We start from the raw sequence: 25366 nt of genomic DNA, 5'->3' as shown, positions 1-25366 counted from the left end.
CCCACTCAGACACGTTGCTTTGTGAGAAGCAACACGGGCCGGAGCGCAGGCTGGAAGGACTCTACACTCACACGCCGCACGTCCCGCACATCAGCTGCTCTAGCGCCGACCGCCCTGCTGGATTAACCGCCGAACATCGGGAGAGTTCAGACCGGCCGCTCCGTCCTGGATAAGGTACGCAAGCCTCACCGAGCCGCATCCGAACACATCCGAAACGCCGCCGCTTAAAGCGCGAGACCCGATTTCACGGGTTTTTAAGGGGAAAAAAAAAACGTGCGGAGGAATTTGGCGCAGACGCGATAAATAGGTGAACGCTCGCGTCGAAGGATTAATTAATATGACGCGACAGAGAAGGGTGTGACGAGGAGACTTTATGAACCCCGCGTCTGTTGTGTGTAATCCAGCCGTGCGTGCTGCCAAATTCACCAGGACTGACGAGGAAGTCTTTTGTGTCTGTGACCCAGCTGATGGAGGCGCATCGATGGTCAGGTCATTCACCCGCTGTCGCCTTTTGTCTCCTAATCTAGGCGTTTTGGATTTATTCTGCTCCCTTCTGTTGATTATTATTTTTAACCCCCCCAAATTACAAAGGAAGAATAGCTCCAAGTGTGTGGAAGTATCGGGCATCTTACATGCGTGTGCCCCACCTACACAGGTAGATGGAGACATGAGGCGACGATCAAGGCTTTGTGCTGTGTTTTTATTTGGTTAGATTAAAACGTATAACGGATTTTTAAAAGGCCGATTACATTTAACAAGATTTGAATCTTTGTCTCAACCAGACTTTTGAATTCAGGCCATGCTTATGTAAACTGGTGATAATTATGAACCATTGTTTTACCCTAAAAGTTAGAGGTTTCCTGATATTATCCTGGTGTCATCTGTTGACAATGGAATAGATGTTTAAAGGAAGTATTGGGTCTTTTTATACACACTGTTATTTTATGATTAAAGTGTTTAAAAAAGAAAAGAATATGTTTTCAGGAATAGTTGAAATGTACTACATTGTCAGAATATCAAGTATAAAGGGAATTCTATTGACATACCTCTGTTTTGGCCTCTGATAATTACATTCTGTGTTGATTTATATGGCAGAATCATACAACTGTGGTATTTCAAACCTTCTGGGATTAAATGTTGGAATATATTGGCCTCGTCAGAATTGATCTCTGACGCCGGCCATCTTGAATCAATGTGCTGTGGAGTTTCAGGCCCTTGACATTTGGGTATAAAATGCACTTTTACTACAGCAGCTTCCTCACTCGTGTGATTTCCTCACCGCTGCACCGCTTTTCCTTGCGTATCATTAGGTTTTCGCTCCACAATGTCCAACTGTGGTCTCCCCTGCCCGGGAGTCATGCACCATAACCTGCTATTGGAAGTATTGCCTTCTCTTTTTTGTTGGGTCAAAGCTGGTAGAATCTGAAAGCCTTTGCTCCACCTTCCTCTGTAACAATACGATCAGAAGGTGGTCACCAAGACAAAGACCCGGGAGGGAATTAATCCTTCTGGTGGCCTCAGATTTCAAAGTATATTATAGGCATGAGCAGCATTAACTGCTTTAAAAAAAGCCCCACCAAAATAATTTCTTTGCTGAACATGTTGTTCTCACTTCCTTTATCTGGTAATCACAGAGGAAACATGCCGTAGAGATGCAGAACAGCCCCGGGCAATTAAGAGTTTTTGAACAGCATTTTGTCAGTTTTATTCATGAGGTTTTCTGCTTGTGAACAAATAGGCTGTATCTCATTTTGTAAAAAAAAAAAAAAAGGGAAAAACACCCTTGCCCCTCTTGCGCGCACACAGAACCCAGACACAAGGGCTGCTTGTGTTAATGGGAGGTCTGTATTCTGAAGCCCTGGTCGTCATGGTGGCAGACCCCTGCCCTCTTTGAATAAACAAGATAACGTGAGCGATTTGTGGAAATAGCAGATGGCAATGCAGCCGACGCGCCCTGATTGGGGTTCGCTCCTTAAAGCAGAGGCCTTCGAGTGTTCAGGAAAAGGGGGTTTGGGATGTGAGGGTTTTAGACAGACTGCTGGTCTGTGTTTGGTGGCTCAGGTGTTGAATCTGCTGAACAAACAGGTCGTTGTAGTCTCAACAGTCGCGGCTGCTCTGCCGCCACCTGCTCTGGTGGCCTTGCCATCCCTGCGGCTTGAAAGGAGGCGCGGTTTTCTGCGTTTTTTATCACTTATTTAGCCCAGATTAACTTGTACCACCTCCTGTCTCCGCTGTCTTTTCTATTATATTAATTCTGACTTTTCCATCCATCAGGTCAGTGATGGTCAGTGCTAGTTAGAGCCTGCCGCCAAGGATGTCTGCTACAGATTCGGACAATTCCATTGACTGGCTGGCCAGTGACTATGAGGACAATGAAAGCGAACAGGAGTTTGATTCTAATGGGAAGTGCAGCCAGACAGGGGCTCCTATGTCCCCCCGGGGCCGGCCACACCTGGACCCGACCAAAGGCGGCTGTCAGGTGAAGGATTGCGAGAGTAACTGGAGCGAAGTGGAGGAGGCCTCCAGTTTGGGCTCTCCCCCCGGCTACGTGGAGAAGTGGGACAGCAACAATGAACTCTGTAAAAGGCAGCAAGGTGAAAAGGCACCCCTCCAGCAAGCACTGAAGAGACCCCGCAGCTCCATGGAGGAGGAGGAGGACATGGAACGACAGCTCCGTTCCAACGTGTCTGAGAAAAATCAGCTCTTCAGCCGTAAGGTGAGCGCCTTGTTGACTCATCTGTTTTCTCCCAGAGGGTGAGAGTACACAGCTAGAGCGTGTCGCTTCACCCGGACCGCCTCGCTCGTTGGCTTTGCACAACCGTCCGAGTTCCAGTAATGGTCCTGACTATCGCAGCCTCGGCAGAATTAGTCATACTCTTCCAAAAGAACTTAGAGTCATTTGATCATGAAATCTAACCGGCTGAATCAACAGGACACTGGGGGGGAGGGGTGGGGTTGCCAGTCATCAAAATCATGTTGAGCAACTTTTCTATTAAAGTGAGCAATAGCCACTTTCATCAAAGCATTCCAAAACATTTGTTTTGGCAGAGGTGTGTTGGGTTTCAAATGAATCTGTTTTCATTTCCAGTGCTTGGAGCTCCAGTGCTACATTCACCCACTGTCGTCCATCTTGAACGGCCTTCGTTCAGGAAGATACAGAGAACGTAAGTGTCATCTTCTCCTACTTCAACGAGAAAATACACGTCCATCTCTTTCTCGGTTCTCCGGCAGAGACAGTTCGGGGGAGGCCACAGGGCGCGTTGTGTCCTCGAGATTTTAAGAGGGAGATTTCTGAACCATGTAGGCGTATCGAGTAGCCACAAGCATTTCCTGTGTGTGTGCATGGGTATATCTTTTATACAGGAGCTCATTTTGTATTACGGTTGTCTTAGCAACAGAGATTCTTTTTATCTTTTAAAGCACCTAACGCTGGTTGGCGTCACAAATGAAATTCTTTACAGATAAGAAGCAAGCATTGTCACACATTAATGCTACAAAAGTGTTCGGCAGAGTGAGAACGCGGCGCTCCCCAGGCTCCAGCTGTGGTTTTTGAGTCATCTGATAAGCGTGTAAAGTATCTGTGGGAGGTAGAACCATGTTCAGACAGGTGCTGGAAACGGCTTCATTTGGAGTCTTTGTAAAGTTCAGACTGTTTTTTTTAAAAAAATTTTTTGAAGCACCCATTCCTGATCAAAGCCACTGGGAGCGCGTTCACGTGTGCTGCAGTGTTGATACGGTTCATCGTTCTCATGGTCTGAATTTTCTTTTCAGGACTAAGCAGTTTCCAGGAGAGTGTGGCTATGGACAGAATCCAGAGGATCATGGGTGTTCTGCAGAACCCCTGCCTGGGGTAAGTGTCCTCAGAATAAGCTTCATCATCGTCTCATATTTAGGATACCTCCTAGTATCGTGCTTGTGTAACCAAAACCGCAGTTTTGTAATGCCGTGCTTTGGCTTTTATTGTTCCCATAGGAGCAAAAAAAAACCTTTTCAGTTCTTCAAAATCTAAACTGTAAGATGGAGATGACAATTGCTGCTTTTTGGGTCAAAGAGGCCACCAAAATGTCTGCGCCACATGGCTTGCAGCGTGTGGCCCTGTGCGGAGCCTCTACCCCCACACACTTTACTGCAGAGAAGGCTCATCTCACCATCGCTGGGCATCTCATTAAAAATGTATCAGGCTGCATGGTGGGAGCAGCACACTTGTGTCTGCCTGATTAGCTCTCCACTGACCAGATGGTATAATGGAGAACGATTTCACCTCCTTTAAAGAAACTCCCAGTTTCGTGGCCACTTTGAAACCTTTCTCACCTTCACCATCAGCTTCAAATGGAAAACAAATAGCTGTATCGTTGCAGTGCGAGCCTCTCAATCCGATAGGTCCCCTAAAAGCTTCTTATATGCAGTATTTTGCTCCCTGCGCAGTGGTTTCTGCGCACGACTGCGTTCGTCTGTGCCAGCAGCGTGACACTTTACGTCAAGGTGTACGGATATAAAAGAGGGCGGCTGAGTTTGGCGCAGACTAATTGGAGCCCTCTTTATTCCACCCTACCAGCTGCCGCCTTCATGTGGGAGACAAAGAGTGGGTGTGCCTCTGCCTCTCTGCCTCTCTGCAGACAGCTAGCCCAGAGGCTAGAAGGTGCACTAGCCTCCTCCCTCCCTCTGCTGGCTCTGCGTTGCCAGCTGGCAGCCCCCGCAGCCACACAATGGTAGATAGGATCAAAGTGACTTTTTTAGCAGTCACCGTTGCGGATAATCTTTCACATGAATTTAACATGCTATGAGCGGAGCGTGGCGAAGGTGCTGATCATATGACTCCGGCTAATCCCTGCCCACCATCTGGTTTTGATGGATGGGGAGTTGCTGGGCCGCCACACTCTGCTGCCCACCTCTGACAAGAACCGCGTCACTGCGACGTTTATTTTCATAATGACGCCGGCGGAGAGCTTTGCGGCCCAGGTGTTTATATTTAGAAGTGTGCGGAACTATTGGGCGTCAAGCCACGTGTGAGCTTAAAACGTGCACGATGTACTTCAGGCCTGGTGCAGACTTGGTGTTCTTGCAAAGATTGCAATCCTATCTCTCAATTAATCACAGACAGGAAATGCGTCGTGAAGGTGCTGGCAAGATTTGCGGTTGGCTCATAGCTTGGGTAAATGTTTTTCTCTCTCTCTCTCTCTTCTCTCCATCTTTCCTGATTTCCAGAGAGAAATACATGAATATCATTCTGAAGATGGAGGAAATGCTGAAGAGCTGGTTCCCCAATGTAAAGCTTCAAGACCAAGTGGTTGTCACACAGACGGAGGAAGCAGCTCCCACTAAGAAGCTGAAGGTAAAGTTTTAAAAGGGGCACAGTTGTGTAAAGACTCAAGATAGACGTGGGTCGCTGTCAAGGTCATATGGTGGTGACGCAGTGAAAGAGGGACCAAACATCTATTATTATTTAATCACAAGTCTTGGACAAGGAAGGGAGGATTAAAAGCTATTTTTGCTGAGGTATTACCACAGTCTCTGATTCACTAGGAACAATGGTCTAGTAAAAAAGGTAGATTTGGAGGAGAGTCCTAAAGGGATAAGGAAGGTTAAAATACTCTGGAACATTCCTTTGCATTTGATCTGATTTATTTCTGTAGCCAATCCTTCCCGAAGAAGCTACCTTACAGTGTACAGACAAAAACTGTTTATCGACCCTGAACGGGAACATTTTCTGTATGTATGGTTGGAATTTATATTTACGATCTAAAATTGTTACTCGAGGACTTATGTATGCAGCCTGGAGAGACGCTGTCAGGTTTAGAACCACCTACTTGGTGGCATTTTTAGTTGTTTTGTTTTTTTTTTTGAGGGGGAGATTATACATTAAATGTCCTTTTCCTGCAGCTGTCTCCAGGGATCACCACTGCAGAGGTGGGTCCCGTCACCGTCAGCGAGCCGCCTGCCTGCAGCAAAGTCCTGAGAGTCGTTGACCTCACCCCCGCGGGAGCCTACTCCGCCAGTAACCTGAAGTGGCTCCACACTTCACCCATCTGCTCAGCCACTGCAGAGCATGCCCAGGCCGTCCCCAGGCACCTACTGCCCCCCAGAGACAAAGACCTAACGCAGGACAACTTGGTGTCCTCCAGCACAGACAGCCAATCAAAGACTGACTCTGTCCCCAGGGGGCCTCCGCCAAGGAAAATCAACGCACCCTGCCTGGAGAGGCTTCTCAAATCCACAGAAAGCATCATCAGCCGCAAGGGGCCAAGCGGTCAGACAGACAGCAGCTGGTCCTAGTCCTCAGAGAAGGCCGGGCCTCCAGCTGTGGGTGCCGCACGGCCCAGCCCGCCTCGCCCACCTGGCCAGTCGCTTCACCCATTCCAGCCTTCAGGGAAGATGAGAGCCTTTATAAGGGACGTGGAAGAACATGTTGTGCTGTCTGTAAAGGAATGTGCCCTCTCATGACCAGTGTCCGCTTTAGTTCCATTTTGTTCAGATTTCCTGTGTCCGTCCCCCCCCCCCCCACCACCTCCTTCGTTTGCACTCTTGATAGCGTGTGTGAGAGCGGGATGGATAGGTTTTCATGCGTGGAGGACATCGGAGCTAGCAATTTCCCAGCCGAGTCGTTCCCCGCTGGCTTGTAAATGCAATAAAACAGTTTTGAGTATCTGTGAAACCACCACCATGCCTGAGAGCGAGAGACCCAGCGCAGAGCGTTTCAGCTAACCCAGACTCCTCAGCTGTCTCCACGACATTGTGCTGAAGATGTGACGTCGTCTCTGAACTGCCCCTGCCCCTCCCCACCCCACCCCACACCCCACACTTATAAGGTTGTCAATGTGACTGTTACTTGTTTGTATACTTCAGAATTTGGTACAACTGTTCTACCTCAATGGGCACCACGTCACAGATAGTGAGTAGGAATGTGAAGCGGGTCTGCAGCGAGCCAAGCGGCCCCTGGCAGCGTCTGCGGTACGAGCCCCGCTAGCTCGTACAAACAAAGGACGCTCTCTTCGTGGGGATTCTCTCTTGGCCTGACCGGCCGCCGCCGTCAAGAATGTCAGCCGGGCATTTCTTCCCCCCTCCCCAGTCTCCTAGTCGAAGGCAAACAGTGCCTGTAACATCAAGCTGTGCCTGCACGCTGGTTTGATAAAGAGAGAGAACAGTTGAGACTACCTGCTCATCCGTGGGATGTACAAATCAGGAATTCTCACTCTTCCTGCCATTTTCCTGTTATCGAGTAAATTATTCAGACCTTGCCAACTTTCTGTGGTAGAGTAGAACAATTATTTTATTTTGCCACAGAACTGGACAGTATGTCGGAACAGCAGAGAGGGACAATGTTTTCTCTGTGTAAATCTTAAAAAGGTTGTCGATTCACCCTGAAAAGTGGCCTTTATCGTGTGAAATTTTATACTTTCAAGAGAATAAATGTGGTTATCTTCGTTTGACGTAAAGTGCGTGTTGCTTCCCCCTTCATGGGGCTGAGAATTAACTTTTCCACAAAGATGTTCTGTTTTTCATGTAAATCTCCCCTTTGAAACATTTTCCATCTTCACTTTGACATAATTGTGTCATGTTGTGTGTAACATGGGTCGGCTTGTGTGAAAGGAACGAACGAGACAGAAGAACTCCATGAAACAAGCCTTTGTGAGTATGGACAGAGCTCCATTAAACGCCAGAGACGCTCAAAAGGGTCCTAAACTGATTTATATCACGGTTGCACCACTTACAGGGGTTGATCGACCCGGGAACACTCAAATGCAGCCAACTTCCTGATGAAAAAAGATTTATTGTCTCTCTGGCCGGATGTAGTTTCCAGCACGTCAGCTGGCAGAACATTGTAGGCTTTTTCACAGAAGTACAGAGAATGTACCAGATTGGTATCGGTTCTTATTTCTCTGAAAACAGCATCGTTGTCTGCACAGTTGATGCCACTGAGGAGGAGTTCTGGTGTCTGAAGTAGAACGAAACACTCATTGCACGTGTTCTTTGGTTTCCAAACTCAAGCGGAATGCTGCCATCTATCGGTCATTACACGAACAGAAGGGGCAGATTCTCGCCGTCATGGGGAGATAATGCACACAAACATGTCTCCGCCTGCCTGAGAGTATTTGCCTTTCCTGTTGGAGCAAGTTAGTACTTTGAGGCAAATCACAGATTCCGTTTTAGAGCCAGACAGACAGCTACCACCGTTCTTTTTTTGAGAAGTGGTGATTAGCAGGAGTCCGAGGTCAATTAAATGAGCTGGATTTTGTCTGTGTTGCCACCGCAGCGTCCAGACAACCACCGGGGCTGATGCTTGACACGCAGACGACTAAACAAGCACCCGAGGTCGAAAATAGTCATCCTGAGAAAGGAAATCACGACGGGGATACATTTTAAATGGATATATATACACATATATTTTAAATAAAGTCATTTAGCTTTTAAAAAAGGTTAGTAACGAAACTTATAAGTGCAGAAAATAATGAAAAAGTGCCATAAAAGACCCCATTGTGATATTTGGATTCTTATTTTCTCCAGTAGTGACCGTATAAACAGCCGCGTTTATCCACAATATGACTTCAAATATCAGAGGTTGTGTTTTGCTGGTGCGACTTTTTATTGGCCCCCATTGTGTGTGCGCAAGATCGCAAAGGCCAGTTATTATTGGAGATGCAGAGATGAGAGCGCTTTGTTGCATTCAAAGGCGAGTGGGAGAGCACAGAGAAAGGAGGTGGGCAGCAGGCTGACATTTCCATTTTCAAAAAGAAACAAAGAAAAAAGGTGCTGGAGTTTGTTTTGTTTTTTTAAAGAAAGAAAAAAAGTGGGGGCTTCGTTCAAACCCGCAGGCGTTTGATTGTAAATGGCTGCTGATTTGGCCTCCAGCAGAGCGCGGTGGTGTCGATCCGGAGCCGTGCGGCTGCTCCTCTGTGCGGTTATTCCAGGGAGCCGTATCTATGTAATCTGTGCGCGCGTATTTTTAGTGCACATTTGGAAACGCGACAAAAGGGACACGTGACCAAGGCCTAATTTTTTGTCCGCTGAAATTAGCAGATGTGAATCTGAATTATTCAAAAAACTGCATCCTAAAAGTGAAACCAAACCTCCTCACACGCGGAGGGATTCAGGCCGCAGCATTATCCGGCGGTATAAAAGGCGTTAACACACTCAGTCATGCTGTGATCAAGAACTGAGTCTCCATTAGTGACCAGTGGCTTTGCAGCGGCCATTATTCCCTAGTCAGCCCAATCGTCTCACGCACCAGGTGCGCGTTCATGGTGTATTGGCCAAGTTGGTGCCACCAACGGTCACTGCAGCCTGATGTGAAATCAAGGCCGACCGGATCACTAATCCAGTGCGTCGCCGCTGCAGAGCGCCCATCAAGTCTCATTTAGCTATCGAGGATCCCCCTCAACGCTGGAAGGAAGCAAGAGAAGCAGGTTGGCTCTGGTATTACGCAAGTCCTCCTCCTGCACCTTCTGTTCCGATCCGTGCGCATTAAGGAAGGGGCTCATTATGTTGTCACGAAGTGCGGAGCAGACTTATTCACAGCCCGCAGAGATAATGGTCTCATCTGTCAGAGGAGCGAGCACCTTTAATTAAGAGGCCCGAACTCAAAATAACCTCGACTCAATTAAGAGAAGAGCAGGTGGAGAGCTGAGACTGCCGCTCCTCTGCTCCTCACCGGGGACGCACTGGAAACACTGGGGAGGTCACTGTTGTTATTAGTATTACCGTTTTCAACACCCCCCCCCCCCCCCCCCCCCCCCCACACACACACACACACACAGCAGATTAAATGGCAAAAGGATGTGTGTTTTATTAACTATTTATAGACTGATTCCCCCGGATATAGATGCCATTGAATCGATTCTGTGTGATATACAGCTGCTTCCTCCTGTTATTGCAAAGGGAATATTCTGGTCTCCATGGCCACTGACGGTGACCTATGCAATTCAGTATAGTGCCATTGATTTGTCCATCTCCAATAGGTAATCCTCTGAGAACAGCGGCTCTGGTTCTGCAGGGTTTCTCTCCTCTCCTCAATGAGTTAAAAGTGAACAGAAGGTTGTTTTTATTTGATATTTTTTTTTTTTAAAGGCACTAGTTATGCATGTCAAACAGAAATCCAGGAGTGTCGTCACACAATGGCACATTTCAGTCTGCAGGCAGCTTCCATCGATTAAACATCACCACCGACACGGGCGAGCTGAAGGTTTGTTTGTGTGTGTGGGGGGTACGAGGCCTCAGAGACCAATTATGTGAGTGAGGCGTCATCGTGCTCTTGCACCACAACCATCCACACGCTGCCTGATAATTAGCCGCACTTGCCTTCATCTTTGTGGCAGCCGAAATTCTGTATGACACTCAAATGCATGGGGGGGCTCTGCCTGTGCCTCCTCTGGCTGAGCCCAACTGGAGCTGGATGCTTTTTAACATAGATCACGTCCAAGTCATGGCTACCCTCAATACAGCCAAATACAACATGAATTCAGTGAATCAGACATGCGGCACAACCCATAAATACATTAGGACATACTGTCTGTCAGCACACTCTGAGAGTGGCGTGATTCAATTTGGATGAGAAGGCCAGCCAATCAAATCTCAGGCTTATGCCTCTCTGTATAACTTAGCAACACTTATCACCCACCATAGATCTCATCGTGCGGGTTCCTTCAGCACGGGCTCAGAGTTCTGTTCAAGAAAAACGGTGCCTAAATATGGCCGCCCTTCATTAAGCCTCATTTCCAATAATAGGGGTCAGGCTGTTCTCTTGTAGATGTGAATAATAGAAGCGGCCTTCTGGAACTCATTTCCACCGAGCAATCGTCGGGCTCAACTATGGCTTAATGATCACACAGATAAAGCGAGAGGCTGGCATCCATCATTAAAATCCCGAGGTTCTGCCGCCACGGCCGCTGCGTCAGAGCTGCTGGCAGCTTTGTTCGCTTGACACATAGCCCCATGGGAAATTGAAAAAACAAAGAAAAACAAACCAATAATCTGCAGCTGAAAAGATCATACACAAAATATCTCCCCCAGCAGGATTTCTTATGAAAATAATTTCTCAATTCACACAAACTTTTATGTCACCTAAATTTGTGCATTTTGTTTTTTTCATCACACCAGACACCTGTTTTGTATATTTTAATATACTGTATCCTTTAGAAGTCAAGAGTTTGTTTTTGTTCATCACGATTTAAAGTTACATCTTGTACCGCTAGATGGCAGCATTGTAACAGGAATAATAAAAAGCCAGTTTCTTTAGTTGTAACACCTCAGTGATATCATTTAAAACTCACGTATTTCGTCATGATTACTCACCATATCAGATAGCTTTAGGGTGCTTCACACTTTAATTTTACAGTTACATTCTCCTTTAGGAGTATCACTGTCTGAAAGTAGCACATCACGTTACATTTAGCAGCATGGCCTCCTGACACATCCCTGAGTCATGAAACCACCTCAGAAGCCTCCTTTACCTCTTTCAACAAAGAGTTGGGGTTTGGGTTGCACATGCTGATTGACAGCAGCTCCCCTTTTTCATCATCCCTCCACTGGTGTGCAGGAATCTCATGATCCCATGACCATGTCGCTGGTCGACCGCAGAGCTGATCCCAGCGCACCAGCTGTGGCTGTGACACACGAGAAGCTTCAGATCAGACCGTCATAACTTCCCGGCGGGCACTCTCCCTTCACTCTCGGCCAATGACAAAGCTACAAAGTGGCAGGGGCTTACCTTTCATTGAGACATGGCTGAAATATTTACAGTCACCCGCCTGGAGATAGATGAGCCTGAGCACTGTAAATATTTGCTCTTATCTCATCTTGTGCCAGTAACTCACAGGTTTGTCATTTGTGCTGCAGAATCCCTGCATGTGCATGCTTTAATAAGGACATCCGAGGACCCCCGTACATGAGATCATCTATAGGACTCACTTATTGTAGTTTTGATACTCTCTGCAGTTTTCTCTCCCCTTTTATTATGAGAACATCCAGATAGAATGAAAAGAGTTTTAATTCACTGACCTTCCAAAGGTTAAAATGTCAGTTTAAGTAGGCTACCGATCAACCTCGAGTAACTTTGTTAATAAAGTTGCACGTTCGTTCCAGTGCCTTTGGCTAAAAGCTGCTGCTGTTCTCACTGGAACGCTCAGCACGCGCTTCCTGTCTGTCAGGGAGCTGACTTTAAAATACTGATGCTGGTTCGTGGAGCCCTGAGTGGATTAGAGCTAAAATACACGGCTGACCTTCGGCTGCTGTACGAAGTCACTGGGTCAGATCAGTTCTGTGTCCCCAGAACCAGGACCAGACTCACATGAGGAGCTGGACATATCCTGGTTCTACAGCCCGATGAACGCATCCATGAACCAAACCTCCGTTGTTTACATGTGTCTGAAAAAACTCAGGTTCTCAAACGTGCTAACGGGTCTAAGACTGACCCACTTGTCGGCTGCTCTCCTACCGTCTGCGTGGACCTGGCCCACATTGTGTCCCTGCCAGAACGTGATTGAGCTCAGGTCGCAGGTCATTACTAATGAGAGGCTGAATCTGTGGGAAACGCAGGGCCACAATGAACACGTTCATAGATAACTTACATGTCAGGCCGTCCGCTCCACATCTAAGGAGGCGCTCTCATTTTTACTGACTTTACACAACCGACAGCCAAGGCGACTGTGTTCTTCATCGCTTTTATTGAACAAAACCTCAGTTTACAGCTCTGAATGAGATTAAGAAGCAAAAAAGCTCTTTTCTTGACCTCAGATATGCTCAAATAAGACAAAATATACATCTGCATGATAAATACACCAATATTTCACAGAAAGACAAGCAGCTCTGCGAGCTTTCACTTTTACAGTCTGCAAAAATTATTTAGATTAGTCTTTATCTGTGCACACACAGAAATAAACAGTTACAGTTGAATGTGTGATAAATACAGGAAGCATGCAGCTCTGGGTCATTTGCAGGAATAAATGGTTTTGCAGCGCCCACATCAGGGTCTGTGTGGGTGCAGCCGTCGCGCGTTTGGTGGAAGGACGCTGGCCAGAGCTGCATGCACAATAATTACTTTAGGAGTCTGCACTGTCCAAAACAACAAAGAGACTCTGATAAATACTGGACGATCACGCATCAGTAAAAGCACACATTCCACTGCATCACCATGGCAACTCCAGTTACCACCAGATGAATGCCAGCCTGTGGCTCCATTAAGTCAATTGTTTGATGTTAAAACAGTTTAAGTTGACTGATCGGGTTCTTTTTCGCATCTTGTGCAAACCAAAGCAAACATGTTTGGATGAGCTGACCCTTTTCCTGATATGTGAGATATGAGACTAAAGTACATTTTAATGGACAAGATTGTGAGTTTTACTGAAATAACTGTCAGTTTTTAGTCTATAACATTACGGAGATCTTTATTTTTTAGTTGCGTAAGGATTTCAACTGCATCTAGCATCAAATTTGTTTTTTGTATTTTTCTGTCCAAATTAGTGTAAGTTCAGTATGAGGTGGTGTCCATGTGTGGGGACAGATGGAATCCTTGTTCTCACTTATGTTACCTTGCATAGTAAACAATTGCAGGTTCTCTCCTCCGTGTTATTTCTCAGATTTATGTTGACACGACTACATTCAAATGCATTTCCTGTGAGGTTACATCCTGTGAGGAAAACAGTATTTCAATATTTTATTTTAGGTAACAATAACATTCACACCAATGTTCTACAGAATGGAGAACAGCATGTAAACATTTGGTTATGAACAAAACTGCAGCCTGGACAGTTAAAAATAGGAGGGGAAACCCATCTTCTTCTTTTCGTTTCAGGTGTTAAAGAGAATTACCAAGAGTTGTGTTTAAGACTGTAGATACCAGCTGCCTACAGAGAACAGTCCTGTGTTTATCCACAGTTCACTTCCTGTCAGAGACAGTCCAGGTTACGTTTCCTCACGTGAGAAAAATCACACAACTTCATTTTAGAAATGTTCTGCTGCTTCCCAGTGACCAACTGAGCATGCAGCCTTAACAGCAGGCATTTAAAGGTACATAGGATTTCTGGCTGGTGTGTGTGGGGGGGAAGTGCCGAGTCACTTTGTGCAACCGCAGCTTTGTTGACACACTTGTTGGCTCTCAGGAAGTGCTGCTTCTCTTCCTGGTCCTCGGCCTCCTCAGAGTCTCTTCTTCTTGGTCGCTTTCACAGTCCCTCTGAAATAACCAACGCATTTTGGTGGTTAATGTGGGCGAAATTAGATGGTTTTCTTTTGAGATAAAAAGGGAATTTGGAACGTTAGGGGGTGCAACATGTGGTGGAGAATAAACAGACCACCTATAAATAGTTAATTTGTGACCAGTCTGCGACCTTTGAGCAGATTTTATTAGGACAAGCCGGTGGTTTCAGTCCTTCATAAGCTCATTCCATTCTTTCTGCACACACAACACGCAGCAAATCTATAGTTGATAATCCAGATTGAAACAACTCTTACCTCACTCTGAGGGAGCTTGTGTCCCTTCTTCATGATCCGTGTCAGATGGTTGCACAGAGCGACGATTCTGAATGAGAGCTGTTGGTCACAAGAAAAACAAGAGAAAGAAATGAGCCCCTGCAAATTTTAAAGAAGAGCGGCAAAAGGCCCTCCCGCGCTTTACCTTCCACCTGCGTCTGGCGTACTGCCTCCTAAAGTTCTCCAGGTTGACCACCGACAGTCTCTTGACCATGGCTTGTCTGGGATTCAGAGGCTGCAGACACACAACGAGGGAAGAGACAGCAGAGCAACGATCTGTCGTATTAAGGTGAAATATTCAAACCAGGTCAGAAATAAGCTATAAGCAGCAGACACGATGGGAAATTAGCGTTTATTTCAGTGTTTAGCTGGTGCAGTCAAACAGTCAAAATGCAGATAAACATGTATTTGTTTGTATGGATGGATGTTAAAGCCTGATATAAAAGTGACATGAGCAGATTTAAGCAGGTGATTTTATTTGATTTTTTTAAAAATGTGTTTGTTGGCTGATAGAAGATGCCCAAGAAAGAAAATGTTTAAAGAGGCATAAATAAATAAATTCACTTTGTTGTAAGGCATATAAAAATAGAGTGGAATGGAGGAATAAATCAATAAAATGGTGAAGGTTTTTTCTCTTCTTATACAGTACAAACACCAACATTTACTGGGTGCCAGAAAATAACATCATAGGGACTTTAGCAGGCAGGAACAGTGTGCAAATAAATGTATTTCAAAAATGAGTCTATTAATGTTACTTCAGTCTGAAAATGATCCTATAATTGAATCATAATTATTCTTCTGAAAGAAATAACTCAACGTTTATGGGAATTTGCTTTCTGAAGCCAACAAAAATATCCCTGCAGCTAATACGTCATCGATGAAAATACAATAAAACAAAATCTTTCATGCAGCTTGTAAAAAAAACCAACCCCCCCCCCAATTTAACATGATTTAAAAGTGCAGGTCGATTTTTTTCTAGCTTTCCTTCCATTTCTCTACTTTGTGCCTAGCTAAGCTAACCACCATCATAAATAAATGTGGGATCTAATAAATTAACCCGTCGAGCCATTCGCCCATCTTCTGCGCATTTGTTTTCCTTTTGCTTAATTAGAATAATATGAATTCAGATCAATAAAGAAAAAAAATCTTGTTGAATTCGAGAAGCCTGGAAGGCCGCTTGTCAGCCGGTCTGTTAGCCTGATTCTGTGAGCTTCTGCTTTGCTTCAGGACGTAGTTCCCTTCTGCAGGAGTGACGCAGTAGCTCCGCCAGTGCCTGCTTCACGTCCGTATTCAGGCCGCCGCCAAGGACGGCGCCGCTTCTCTCTGGGTGCAGAGAGCTCATCACCTCCTGCAGCCACTGCAGCTCTGAGTTCAGCTCCTGCCTGAGAGAGTCCAGCTGACGCTGCCTCTGGCTGTACGCGCCGCTGATGCTGCCCAGGCCAGCGTCTACGTCCTGCAGGTCCTCCTGGAGCTGCCTCCTCTGGGCCTCTACTTTACGAAACTCATAGCGGACCTGTGACAGATGCTTCCGGGCGCTCTCGCTCTCCTCCTTGTACCAGGCCTCTTTGCCAGTGTAGATGGACACCAGGGCTTCCATATCACCCTGCAGAGTGCGATGGGCTTCTGCCACTTCAGAGATTCCCACCTCCAACAGGCTGACATCCTCCACCACGTGAGCAAAGAGCTCAAAGTTGGCGTACGTGTTGTTCTGAGGCATGCTGGAGAGGGACTGAATGGTGTACTCCTTCAGGCGCTTGGTCTTCAGCGGCTCCCCTTTCTTCTCTGCATCAGCGGGGGCACTATTCTCTTCAACGGGCCCGCGGGACTTCAGACAGAAGGGTGGAGGGACACACAAACTGAGTGAGAGGTCTCGTTGTTGCACCTTTGCAAACACACACGGAGGCGAAACCTCCGACACATGTGGTGCTGTAGGATTAGTGCGTGACCCTGGAAGCCATAGCAGGTAAGAGCACCAAAAACAAAGGACATTCCAGCGGAGTGTGTTATGTTTCCTGGCCTCATGCTCTATTCCAAACAGGATGAAGCGTCCGCATCACAATAACACACACATGCACAAGCCTGCAAAAGGAAATCTGATGGCCTTGGAACGGAACCTCTCCACATTTCTCATGAATATATGCTGAATGGCCAGTTTAGTTTTGACTTTCTTAATAGAAATTTGATTCCACCCGTCTTGATTGACCCGTCTTAGATTAGTCCACAAGTGGCAAGAAATAAAGCAGAAATGAGGAAATGTGCTCCGAGGAGCCGACTGATGAGGGTTGGTCTTCGTGGAGTCTGGTCATGGTCTGTAAGGCAGGGATCTGTCCGGGGTCTATGACTGCGGGACCCCTACTGGTCTCAAGCTTGGAACTCAATAATCACCTTCTCATTTGACTCCCCTTCTCATCCCCTTCCCCCTGATTTATGAGGGGTAACAGCACTGAGTCACCTTTCACCTGCACCACTAAATGTTGGAGTCAATATCTTCAGCAAGAGCAGATTTTCGCGATAAAAAAGGAATTTTCAGACTGTAAACTGTTCAGGCGTGACACTCCCAGTGAGACGGGTGTGGTGCTTTTATAAACACGCTATACTGTAACTGCGACAGGGGACGTTCCAGCTAACCAGATCGTTCCTCAGGCGAGTTAGTGGGTGATTTTGGCACCATCGGATGAATGATTTCCCTCCAGTAAAACCGTTACCTTTGACATGAATGGTTACGTGGATTCTGGGTGGGATCCGACATGTGAAAAGAGGGAAACAAACATGCTGTAATTGGCACCGATCATACCTTAATCCAGGGATGGTTGAGGGCCTCCTGAATGCTCATCCGTTTTCTGTGGGGATCAAAGAGAAAGCACAGCTGAATAAACACAAAACGGGGTGAAACTTTCACGCGTTTCAGTGTGAATCTCTCCGGAATACACTCGCAACCAGGACAACGTTCACAGGAATGGAGGCGGAATTAAATGGAAACACATGCAAAGAACAGCGAGCAGAAAAGAAACTGTTGCACGTCTCTCCAGGAAGAAGTACCATGAACAACTAATCCAAAATACAGGCAAAGTTTTCACCTCCTGTCCTTCTCCAGGAGCTGGCTGATGAAACTCTTGGCCAACTCGCTTGTGTTACTGAAGAACTCCTCGTCGAAGTTGTAGTTCATGGCCGAGACGTTCCCAAGAGTTTCCTGTTTGGACTCGCCGAGGAACGGTGAGGCTCCGCTCAGACTGCAAGAACAACACGTAACAACCTCACCCTCACGTCTGACAACCTCTCTGCAGAAACTCAGAGTTAACTCAGTTAAAAGGTCGGACGACTTACAGGATATACGTGATGACCCCGATGCTCCTGTGGAGAAGAAAAAGGTCACATGGTTAATCCAGACCAACGTGCTGCAGAGGCAGAAGAGTCAGAGGCAATTAAAAGCTCTTACCACATGTCTGCCTCCAAGCCCAGTGGCTCATAGTTGACTATCTCCGGAGCTGAAAATAGACCACACACGCACGACTTCGTCACACACCCCAATGCCACCTTCCTCCAATTATTATCAGACACTTACCCACGAATTCAGGGGTCCCGAAGATATTTTTGAATTCAACGCCAGCCTCGATTTTGTGCGCCAGGCCGAAGTCTATGAGTTTGATGCGGGGCAGGGGGACGTTCCTGTCCAGGAGCATGATGTTTTCAGGCTAGAGAAGGAGACGGAGGAAACGGATCTGTCACAACACCTCTGCTGACACCAACAATGGGGGCGATGAGCAAGGGCGTGTTACCTGTGAACGCCGCTAAAGCCGCCTTTTGTGCAAGCATCAAAGGGAAATGGCAGGAGTTAGAGTCAGAAAGAAGTCCTACGTGTTAGTATAGAGTATGAATTCATCAGCGAATATAAGATTTACCTAAAGAAAGAATTCTGGATTTCGCAAGACTGCGTTGATCAGTCAAAAAGTCAAAAAGTGCACATCTGATCACAAAAAGGAGTGCTTCCAGATTCCTGAAGGAGCGTCAACCAAATCCTCTGACGTACAACCATCTGCTCGCTAAGTTTCATAAGAATCTGTCCAGAACTTTTTGAGATAAGAGACAGATCCCACGCCAGTGAAAACACACCCTCTTCAGCAAAGGTTAAAAAAAATACACTAAAGTATTATTTTTGTTTCCAGTTATCTAAGATTCATACCTCTGTCGGGGTTTTTTTTTTTAAATGTCTACTTCACCTACGCAACCAAGATAATAAATGTACCCAAACTGGATGGATTTGGTTTCAAACAAAACAAAGCAAAAGCAAGACGAGTTAAGAGGCTCCACATTTGTAGAGACAGCAGCCGTCACGTGTGATGTGCTGCTCTCTCAAAGTGGAAAGATAACCTCATGGTGTCTGTCTTGGAGGGGGGGGGGGGGGGGGGGTGACTTAGCCACAAAAACAGGAAGGATGTACGATAGCTAAACATGCGGTATGAATTTGACTGAGGACAGACGTGAGATCCTTTACTCAGTTTGATGCACGAGTCGAAGCACTTTGTACCTTTAGATCAAAATGTATGATCCTCTTGGAGTGAAGGTACTCGACCCCGTCCAGGATCTGTTTAATAAACTGAGTGGCCTCTTCTTCACTGAGAGACTCCTTCTGCGCCAGGAAATCGAAGAGTTCTCCACCAGAAACCCTGCAAAACACACACACACACACACACACACACACACACACACACACACACAACACACACACACACACACACAGAGGTTGCAACTCTAGATTTTGCCTCATGGTTTCCTTTCAAAAATAACCACTTTTTCAGCTCCATACTTTCTAAGATTTCTGATAGTTGAATTATATCATTTATCATCTTGAAATTGGTGAAAAAGATCATATCTATATTCTTTTATATAATCCTGCCTTTAAAAAACATATTTTTTTAAATGAGATCTCTGTGTCCTTTGCTGACTAAAGACCTCACTAATTTAGTGACAATAGCTGCACAACTTCATTGGTATCTTGCAAGAAAAGTTTCACTACTGTCCCTAAAACCAGCATTTATCCCACCAGAAGAGACCTTAATATTATAAACCTGCAAAATTGCCCTTATAATTCTGGCGTCAATTCAGTTTAGCAGTTTTAGAGCAGCTCATTTCGTCTGTATGAGCTCTACTGAAAATGACCTGCAATAAACTGTGTTTCTGGTTGCCTTAGAAAAATCTCACGCCTCCCTCTGTGGCCGACTGCTCGAAAATGAACTCCTCAAAATATGCGGGGAAATTCTAATAAACGTCATTTGACCAGCTGGCGTGAACAGACGTAATGTTCTTAATTCAGATACAGAACAGAAAAGACAGGATGACACAGGCGGTGTCTTCCTGCCTAACAGGGAGACTTTTAGCCAGTTAGCCCCTGCTTTGATTAAACCCCGCTCGCATTTAGTCCTAATTGTTTCTTTCGTGTTCCCAGGCACTCGCTGAACCCAGTCAGGGTCCCCCCGAGGGCCCCTTTCAGTCACAGGCCTTATTGACAGTGTCTGAGTCTTTGGCACACAGGATTCTGGCACACGAATTTCAGCAAACACAGGTTCAACAAACAGTCTGCGTGCAGCGGAATGAGCTCACAGATCAAAACAAGGACAGCAGTATTGATTCTGGTCGACATTTAACTGTGTCTGGTGTCATCGCATATTTTCAAATCCTCCTGCGACTCACAGCTCCAGGATGAGAATGACATCGGTTCGGTTTTCGAACACGTCGTGCAGGGCCACGATGTTGGGGTGCTGGATCTGCTGCAGGATGTCCACCTCCCGCTCGATCTCCTCTCTTTTCACGCCGCGTCGGCTGGCCCGGCTCTGCCGCTTCTTGATGAACTTGGCGGCGTATTCGATGCCCACGATCTTGTCCTTGCAGCGTTTGACGATCGCAAACTGGCCGCTGTGGACACAAATGGAGGAGACACGGGTTCAGGTCAGTATGGAAGTGGAGCACGTTCACTGTGGGAAATGAATCAAATCCGGCAAGTTGTGACAGGGGAATATTTCACCACCTTAAGTATCATTTCTTAAGACAGAGGGTGATTCCGAATAGTTACAAACAGGATGGAGCAAAGACACGTATCGTGGGAGGAAACCCTTTGTCAAAAGCATTTGAGATATTGAGGCGTAGTTCATCATTTCCCATTTCCCAGCCAGAGCACAATCCAATAGGACGGGAGTGAGGACAGGACAGCTGTCCTCCCACTCAAGGAGCCCCGCCAAATTTCTGGCAATCCTCAGAATGGAGCCTGATGAGAAAAAAAAAGCTAAAACCTCTGAATATTTCACAACAGAGTTGCAGCTCTCGGAGGGATATTCTCAATATTCTATTGTTTCTGCACCCATATAGTTCATAGTTGTTTGAGCTACTCTGACACAATATAAGGATTTCATACATCCAGTGTACCGACGCAAAGGTTTCTGCTTCAGTCACTGAAACCATGGATGGAACCATGGAAGTGTTGGGGCCCAGTTGTAACATCACCCATGACTCAGCCGGACATGCACGCTGCGCTCCGACCCGTCTGACCTGTGCATTCTGACACCGAAACGAGCCTCCCAGTCACTTTAGCCAGTCAGGAATGACACTTTTGAGCAACTAAACGGGACAAGAAAGAACGGCGACGTTCAGTCGTTAAACCCCTGATTTTATAACGCAGATTCCTCGGCGTGTATTTTTAGACATTCCGAAAGAGCGCACTGAGAGGACGCTGATAATAATTGGCAGCCTTTTGACATGTTTTGGACATAAGTGTCCACACAGAGATCCCGGGGTGGCTGTGAGAGGCTGGACAATCTGCATCTGCTATCATCACACTGTCTGGTTGTCCAAGAATAGCCTGGCCCGTTCTCCATCGGTCCGCCCCTCCCCTGGAGGAGGAAAAGGCCCGCTGGGTCCGGAGGAGCGTGACATGGGGAAGGCCGCTGAGAGGAGCTGCTGCACAGCAGCAGTAATGGTGTTAAACACAACAGTTTCACACTTGCGCATGTAAAGGGAGCTCACCCAGAGGTAGCGCCAGCCCGTCAGGCTTTAAACGGAGCGACCGTGTCTTTCACCGTGTTGACACGGAACTGTTGGGACACACCCTATCCCCTTTTTCCACAGCTCAACAAACCTGTTACAGCTCTGCTGCACACATGGCTCAGCTGAGACCTTTGGTGGCTCGAGCAAAACAACAGTGCAACTGATCCCGAGGCGCATGTTCCTCTGAGGTCTGACCTTTAGTGGCGGCGAGGACCAAAGTGGTCGGAGGACTCGCAAAATTAGGCGATGGGCTGAAAGAATAATAATGTTTTAAGCCTCAAACTCGGGGTGGTACGAATCAGGCCTCGCTTTTTTGGGTTCCTCTGCATGTGTTTCTAATCAAAAGGAATGAGATTTAATACCTCACACAGAGAAAAATAACAGAATCTCTGACCTCTGCAGAAGGTTGCAGGGGTTAATGTCAAGAGTCAATCCACAATTAAAAACAAGACGGGTGAGATGTGGGAGCGGGGCAGGAAGCACCAAATCCCAAATATTGTCTATTCTATTCAGAAGACATCCTGGTATTAAAGAAAGCATTAAGTCGTGAGCTCAGGTAGGGGGACACTTGACAGAACAAGCCTCGTGGATCCCAAGAGCAGGAATCGTCCCGTGGAAGACGCAAAGTGTCCTCGTTTGACAGTTGTGGCTCAAAAGTGAGAGTGGACAACTTACAGGTCTGGGTAAGATCTCTGGTTATGAAGTGTGGAGAGATTATTGATGTTTGGGGGTGGTATTCTCCAACGGGCCAGACGTGCCGGCTGTCTTAGCTCTAAGCCGAGCCTGAAAGTACCATCTCCCTGCAGACCTTCTACATCCAACAGCTGAAGGTCATTAGCCACAGGCAAGGTTGGACAAGTATGACGAGTGCTTGGACAAGTGGCGCCGGCCCAATATTTAAACACATTTTTCAGCCATACCGTATAACCTCCAGGGTGATGTGACAGAGACATGCAGGTTCATGAGCGCTCGCCGCCCTTCTACAAGCTCCGCTAAACCAAATGACTCATCCCACGAAGACAAGCAAAAAAGAGTGAACATATATGTTTTTTTTAAAGTTGCAAAAACAAAACGTGCGGAAACGACCTGCTAATGAAATCACGCTCAAGCCCTCATATGTTCAGGAATCACTTTGTTCTCATCAGCTTTGAAGCGGTGCCATTTGAACTCCGGCCCGAACAGAAACCCCAGGAATGTCCCAAGGGGCACCGCGGAGTTTCCTCACTGGATAAACACATTTTTCTCACCCACACCAGATGGAATGTCTATTACTCAGAGCTGACTTTACACATTCTTGTTCTCCTCTGCAGCTCTACTCCGCTACTGATACATCAAGCGTGCAGTTAATCCCTTCGGTGGAAGCAGCACCTGTCTGCTGCACGACTGTCGGCTCTTTTCACGTCAACGCATCTGCTGTACGAGGAGCCAGTTAGCCTTAAAAGAACGCTTTCAGGACGGCGCCTGACAGGAACTCCACACAGAAAGGTTCTTCCCGCACAGCCTGGTGGAGAAATAGGTCCCGGTTTGTCTTCGTCAGAATGCTGAAGCCTTGAGAATGTCCTCTGGTTGCGAATGCTTTCCCTTATATTGCATTTGACCCGGCGTGCACCACAAGTTTAGATGGTGTGCGAGTGTTTAATTCTTACCCGCTGTGTCAGAGTCTGCAGCAGGAGGAAGTTTACAAGGCTTTTATTTTTGTTTAGCAATGCAAAGACAATGGCATTGCTTAATGATGACAGACAAAGATTAGCTTGAAGTTTTCCATGGCCTCTGTGTCACCGAATGTGGCAGCTAGTGTTGTATCATAAAACGTCTAGGGTGTTGCGTCCAAACACGGACAAGAAGGAATCTGGTGTTGATGGGCAGATTTCATACAGTTCATAACCCGTGCACCATCTCTTCCTTACCTCCTGGTGGTATTTTAAAACTAGAGTCGCAACAATCCTATGTGTGTGTGTGTGTGTGTGTGGGTGTGTGTTTGTTTTTCAGCCCATGTTGGTTCCTATGGGGGACTTCAGTCAACCAATTAACAATACTCCAAATGTATCATCATATTTAGGGGTTTAAAGGTTATCTTAATGTCATAGTTTCAGTTGGGCACTAGCTGGTTCAAATTAGGATAAATTAAAGAAAGTGGAAAATAATAAGTAATTACGTGTGTGTGTGTGTGTGTGTGTGTTGGGGTGGTGGCAGCTGTGGACAAATCCTACTGTATGCCATTATCAGCGTCATCGCTCAGGCGGTAAATCAGGTGCAGCTGTCACAGAACAAGTTGACATCTTCATAAAGTCGTCGAACACATTGTTCTACCATAAACTCTTGTCACCACAACGTGTGAGAGTAAATCTGTCAACAATGGCCCAGAACTCTGTTACAACCATCCAAGGCTGACAATAGTGAAACATCATCTGAACTCATATCTGATGCCTTAAATCAACGGGTAAAAAGCTCCTTCCTGCAGATGTGTAAATGCATCTGTCTGTCCGGGTCCGGGTTCATCCTGCCGGTGAATCTCCAAGGAGCTGCAGGAAACGACCAGTCAATGACAGACATCGGCCATAGGTGGACCTGTAACGAAGGGCTCAGACGCGCTTCTCTTGAACCCTTTTGTGTAAAAAATGATTTGCAGCTTCCTCAAATCCATAATCCGCCCAACCAACTTCCTTCAGCTTATTTCCCCTCCCAGGTTTCCTCGGCGTGCGCTGACTAGCGTCTCTGAACAACCACCTTTCACGAAGCAAACCACCACCAGCTCGGGCTGGGAGAACATGCAGAGTGCGTTCCGCTTTCAAACCCTATCTGCTACTTTCACAGGCGACCTGCTCACACGCTGCGACCCACCCGAGCACTAACCGGCCAGCTGTTGGAGAGCGCCTTTCACTCAGGGCTCAGGGCCGCCCGGAGAAGAGCTGAATCACACTCTGACTCATGTTAAAGCAGATGGAAAGTGGAATTCTGGAGCTGCTCCTGTCCACACTTGATTTAATCGCCTGGAATGACACTCACCTCCCCAGCACTTCCCCGATCTCGTAGAAATCCTCCACGTTTTGCTGCTTGAACGTTGCCATTCCAGGCCTCTTCATCGACATGGGTTATCTCCCCCGACGTGCAACGCTCAAGACTTTCCTCCACAAGTCCGACCCTGCTGATATAAAGAGGTATTCCTATTGAGGTTCTGGAGCGATGGAAATGTTCACTGCATGTTTCAGCTTGCTGCAGAGCATTCCACCTCAGACTTGGACTTGACTTCCCTGTTCAGAGAACCACTGCAGGTCTGAGAGGGAAGGATAAAAAAGTTCCAAATTGAACTGTATTAAGAACTGTGCCAGTCTGAAGTGTTTGCAGTGATTAGAGCCGGATTGAGGCAGGAAAAGGGGTAATTGGGGCAGAATATCTGACGTGGGCTCCTGTTTCGAAACATTACAAGTCTGGTGAAGCAAGTCTGGCAGCAGCACAAGCAGCCAACTGTTTTTACACCAAGAAATGAGCTTAAAACTAAGAGGAATATGACCGTCCTACCTTCAGTCAGATGTTCGACTTCTCCTACAGCCGCTGTGGTCTCCTCATGCTGCTACCTGAACTCTCCACTGTGTTCTGTCACTTGTTGCTGCACCATCAGGCTTTTGTGTGAGCACAAGTCCCTCCCACTGATGGCTCTGTTAGGAGAAAGATGACTGGTGCGTCTGCTCTCGAGCTGAGCGGTTGCTTTGAGGAACAGCCCTATTTCTTACTTTAAACCATGGGAATTATGTCTAAATGTATTTTCTGGAACTCTGGTATCTTATATTTCCTAATGTGCATTCAAGGTTGACAACAAACGATCATAAAAGTAAATAAATATCAGCATTTTCTCCAATATTAAGGCAGTTTGGAG

The 25366-nt window shown here is 46.6% G+C and overlaps 2 protein-coding genes across 5 annotated transcripts; one reads left to right on the top strand and one right to left on the bottom strand.

The window, feature by feature from the left end:
- On the top strand, positions 1-7421 carry LOC130536307 (circadian-associated transcriptional repressor). Of its 2 annotated transcripts, none has more exons than XM_057052165.1 (6): positions 1-174; positions 2275-2716; positions 3089-3164; positions 3772-3850; positions 5206-5332; positions 5881-7421. In XM_057052165.1, exons 2-6 carry the CDS (start codon positions 2315-2317, stop codon positions 6271-6273), a joined length of 1077 nt encoding a protein of 358 aa, XP_056908145.1. In that variant the 5' UTR covers positions 1-174; positions 2275-2314; the 3' UTR covers positions 6274-7421. The 2 variants fall into 2 exon arrangements, with proteins under 2 accessions (XP_056908145.1, XP_056908146.1); XM_057052166.1 differs by lacking the exon at positions 1-174 and adding an exon at positions 364-655.
- A 6200-nt stretch (positions 7422-13621) lies between these two features.
- On the bottom strand, positions 13622-25256 carry dapk2b (death-associated protein kinase 2b). 3 transcript variants are annotated; one of them, XM_057051793.1, is made up of 12 exons: positions 25012-25227; positions 24499-24634; positions 20146-20367; positions 18983-19121; positions 18020-18149; positions 17894-17942; positions 17782-17808; positions 17535-17687; positions 17252-17297; positions 14603-14692; positions 14440-14517; positions 13622-14161 (listed from the first exon to the last, which is right to left on the bottom strand). In XM_057051793.1, exons 2-12 carry the CDS (start codon positions 24579-24581, stop codon positions 14087-14089), a joined length of 1092 nt encoding a protein of 363 aa, XP_056907773.1. In that variant the 5' UTR covers positions 24582-24634; positions 25012-25227; the 3' UTR covers positions 13622-14086. The 3 variants fall into 3 exon arrangements, with proteins under 3 accessions (XP_056907773.1, XP_056907772.1, XP_056907771.1); XM_057051792.1 differs by lacking the exons at positions 13622-14161; positions 14440-14517; positions 14603-14692 and adding an exon at positions 14796-16282 and having other exon boundaries at positions 24499-24637; positions 25012-25256; XM_057051791.1 differs by lacking the exons at positions 13622-14161; positions 14440-14517; positions 14603-14692 and adding an exon at positions 14796-16282 and having other exon boundaries at positions 25012-25256.
- Between the last annotated feature and the right edge of the window lie 110 nt (positions 25257-25366).

The sequence above is a fragment of the Takifugu flavidus genome, chromosome 13 (genome assembly GCF_003711565.1).
Source record: "Takifugu flavidus isolate HTHZ2018 chromosome 13, ASM371156v2, whole genome shotgun sequence".
NCBI lineage: Eukaryota > Metazoa > Chordata > Actinopteri > Tetraodontiformes > Tetraodontidae > Takifugu > Takifugu flavidus.
The sequence above is the reverse complement of the archived record's forward strand: the minus strand, read 5'-3'. Positions and strand labels throughout refer to the sequence as shown.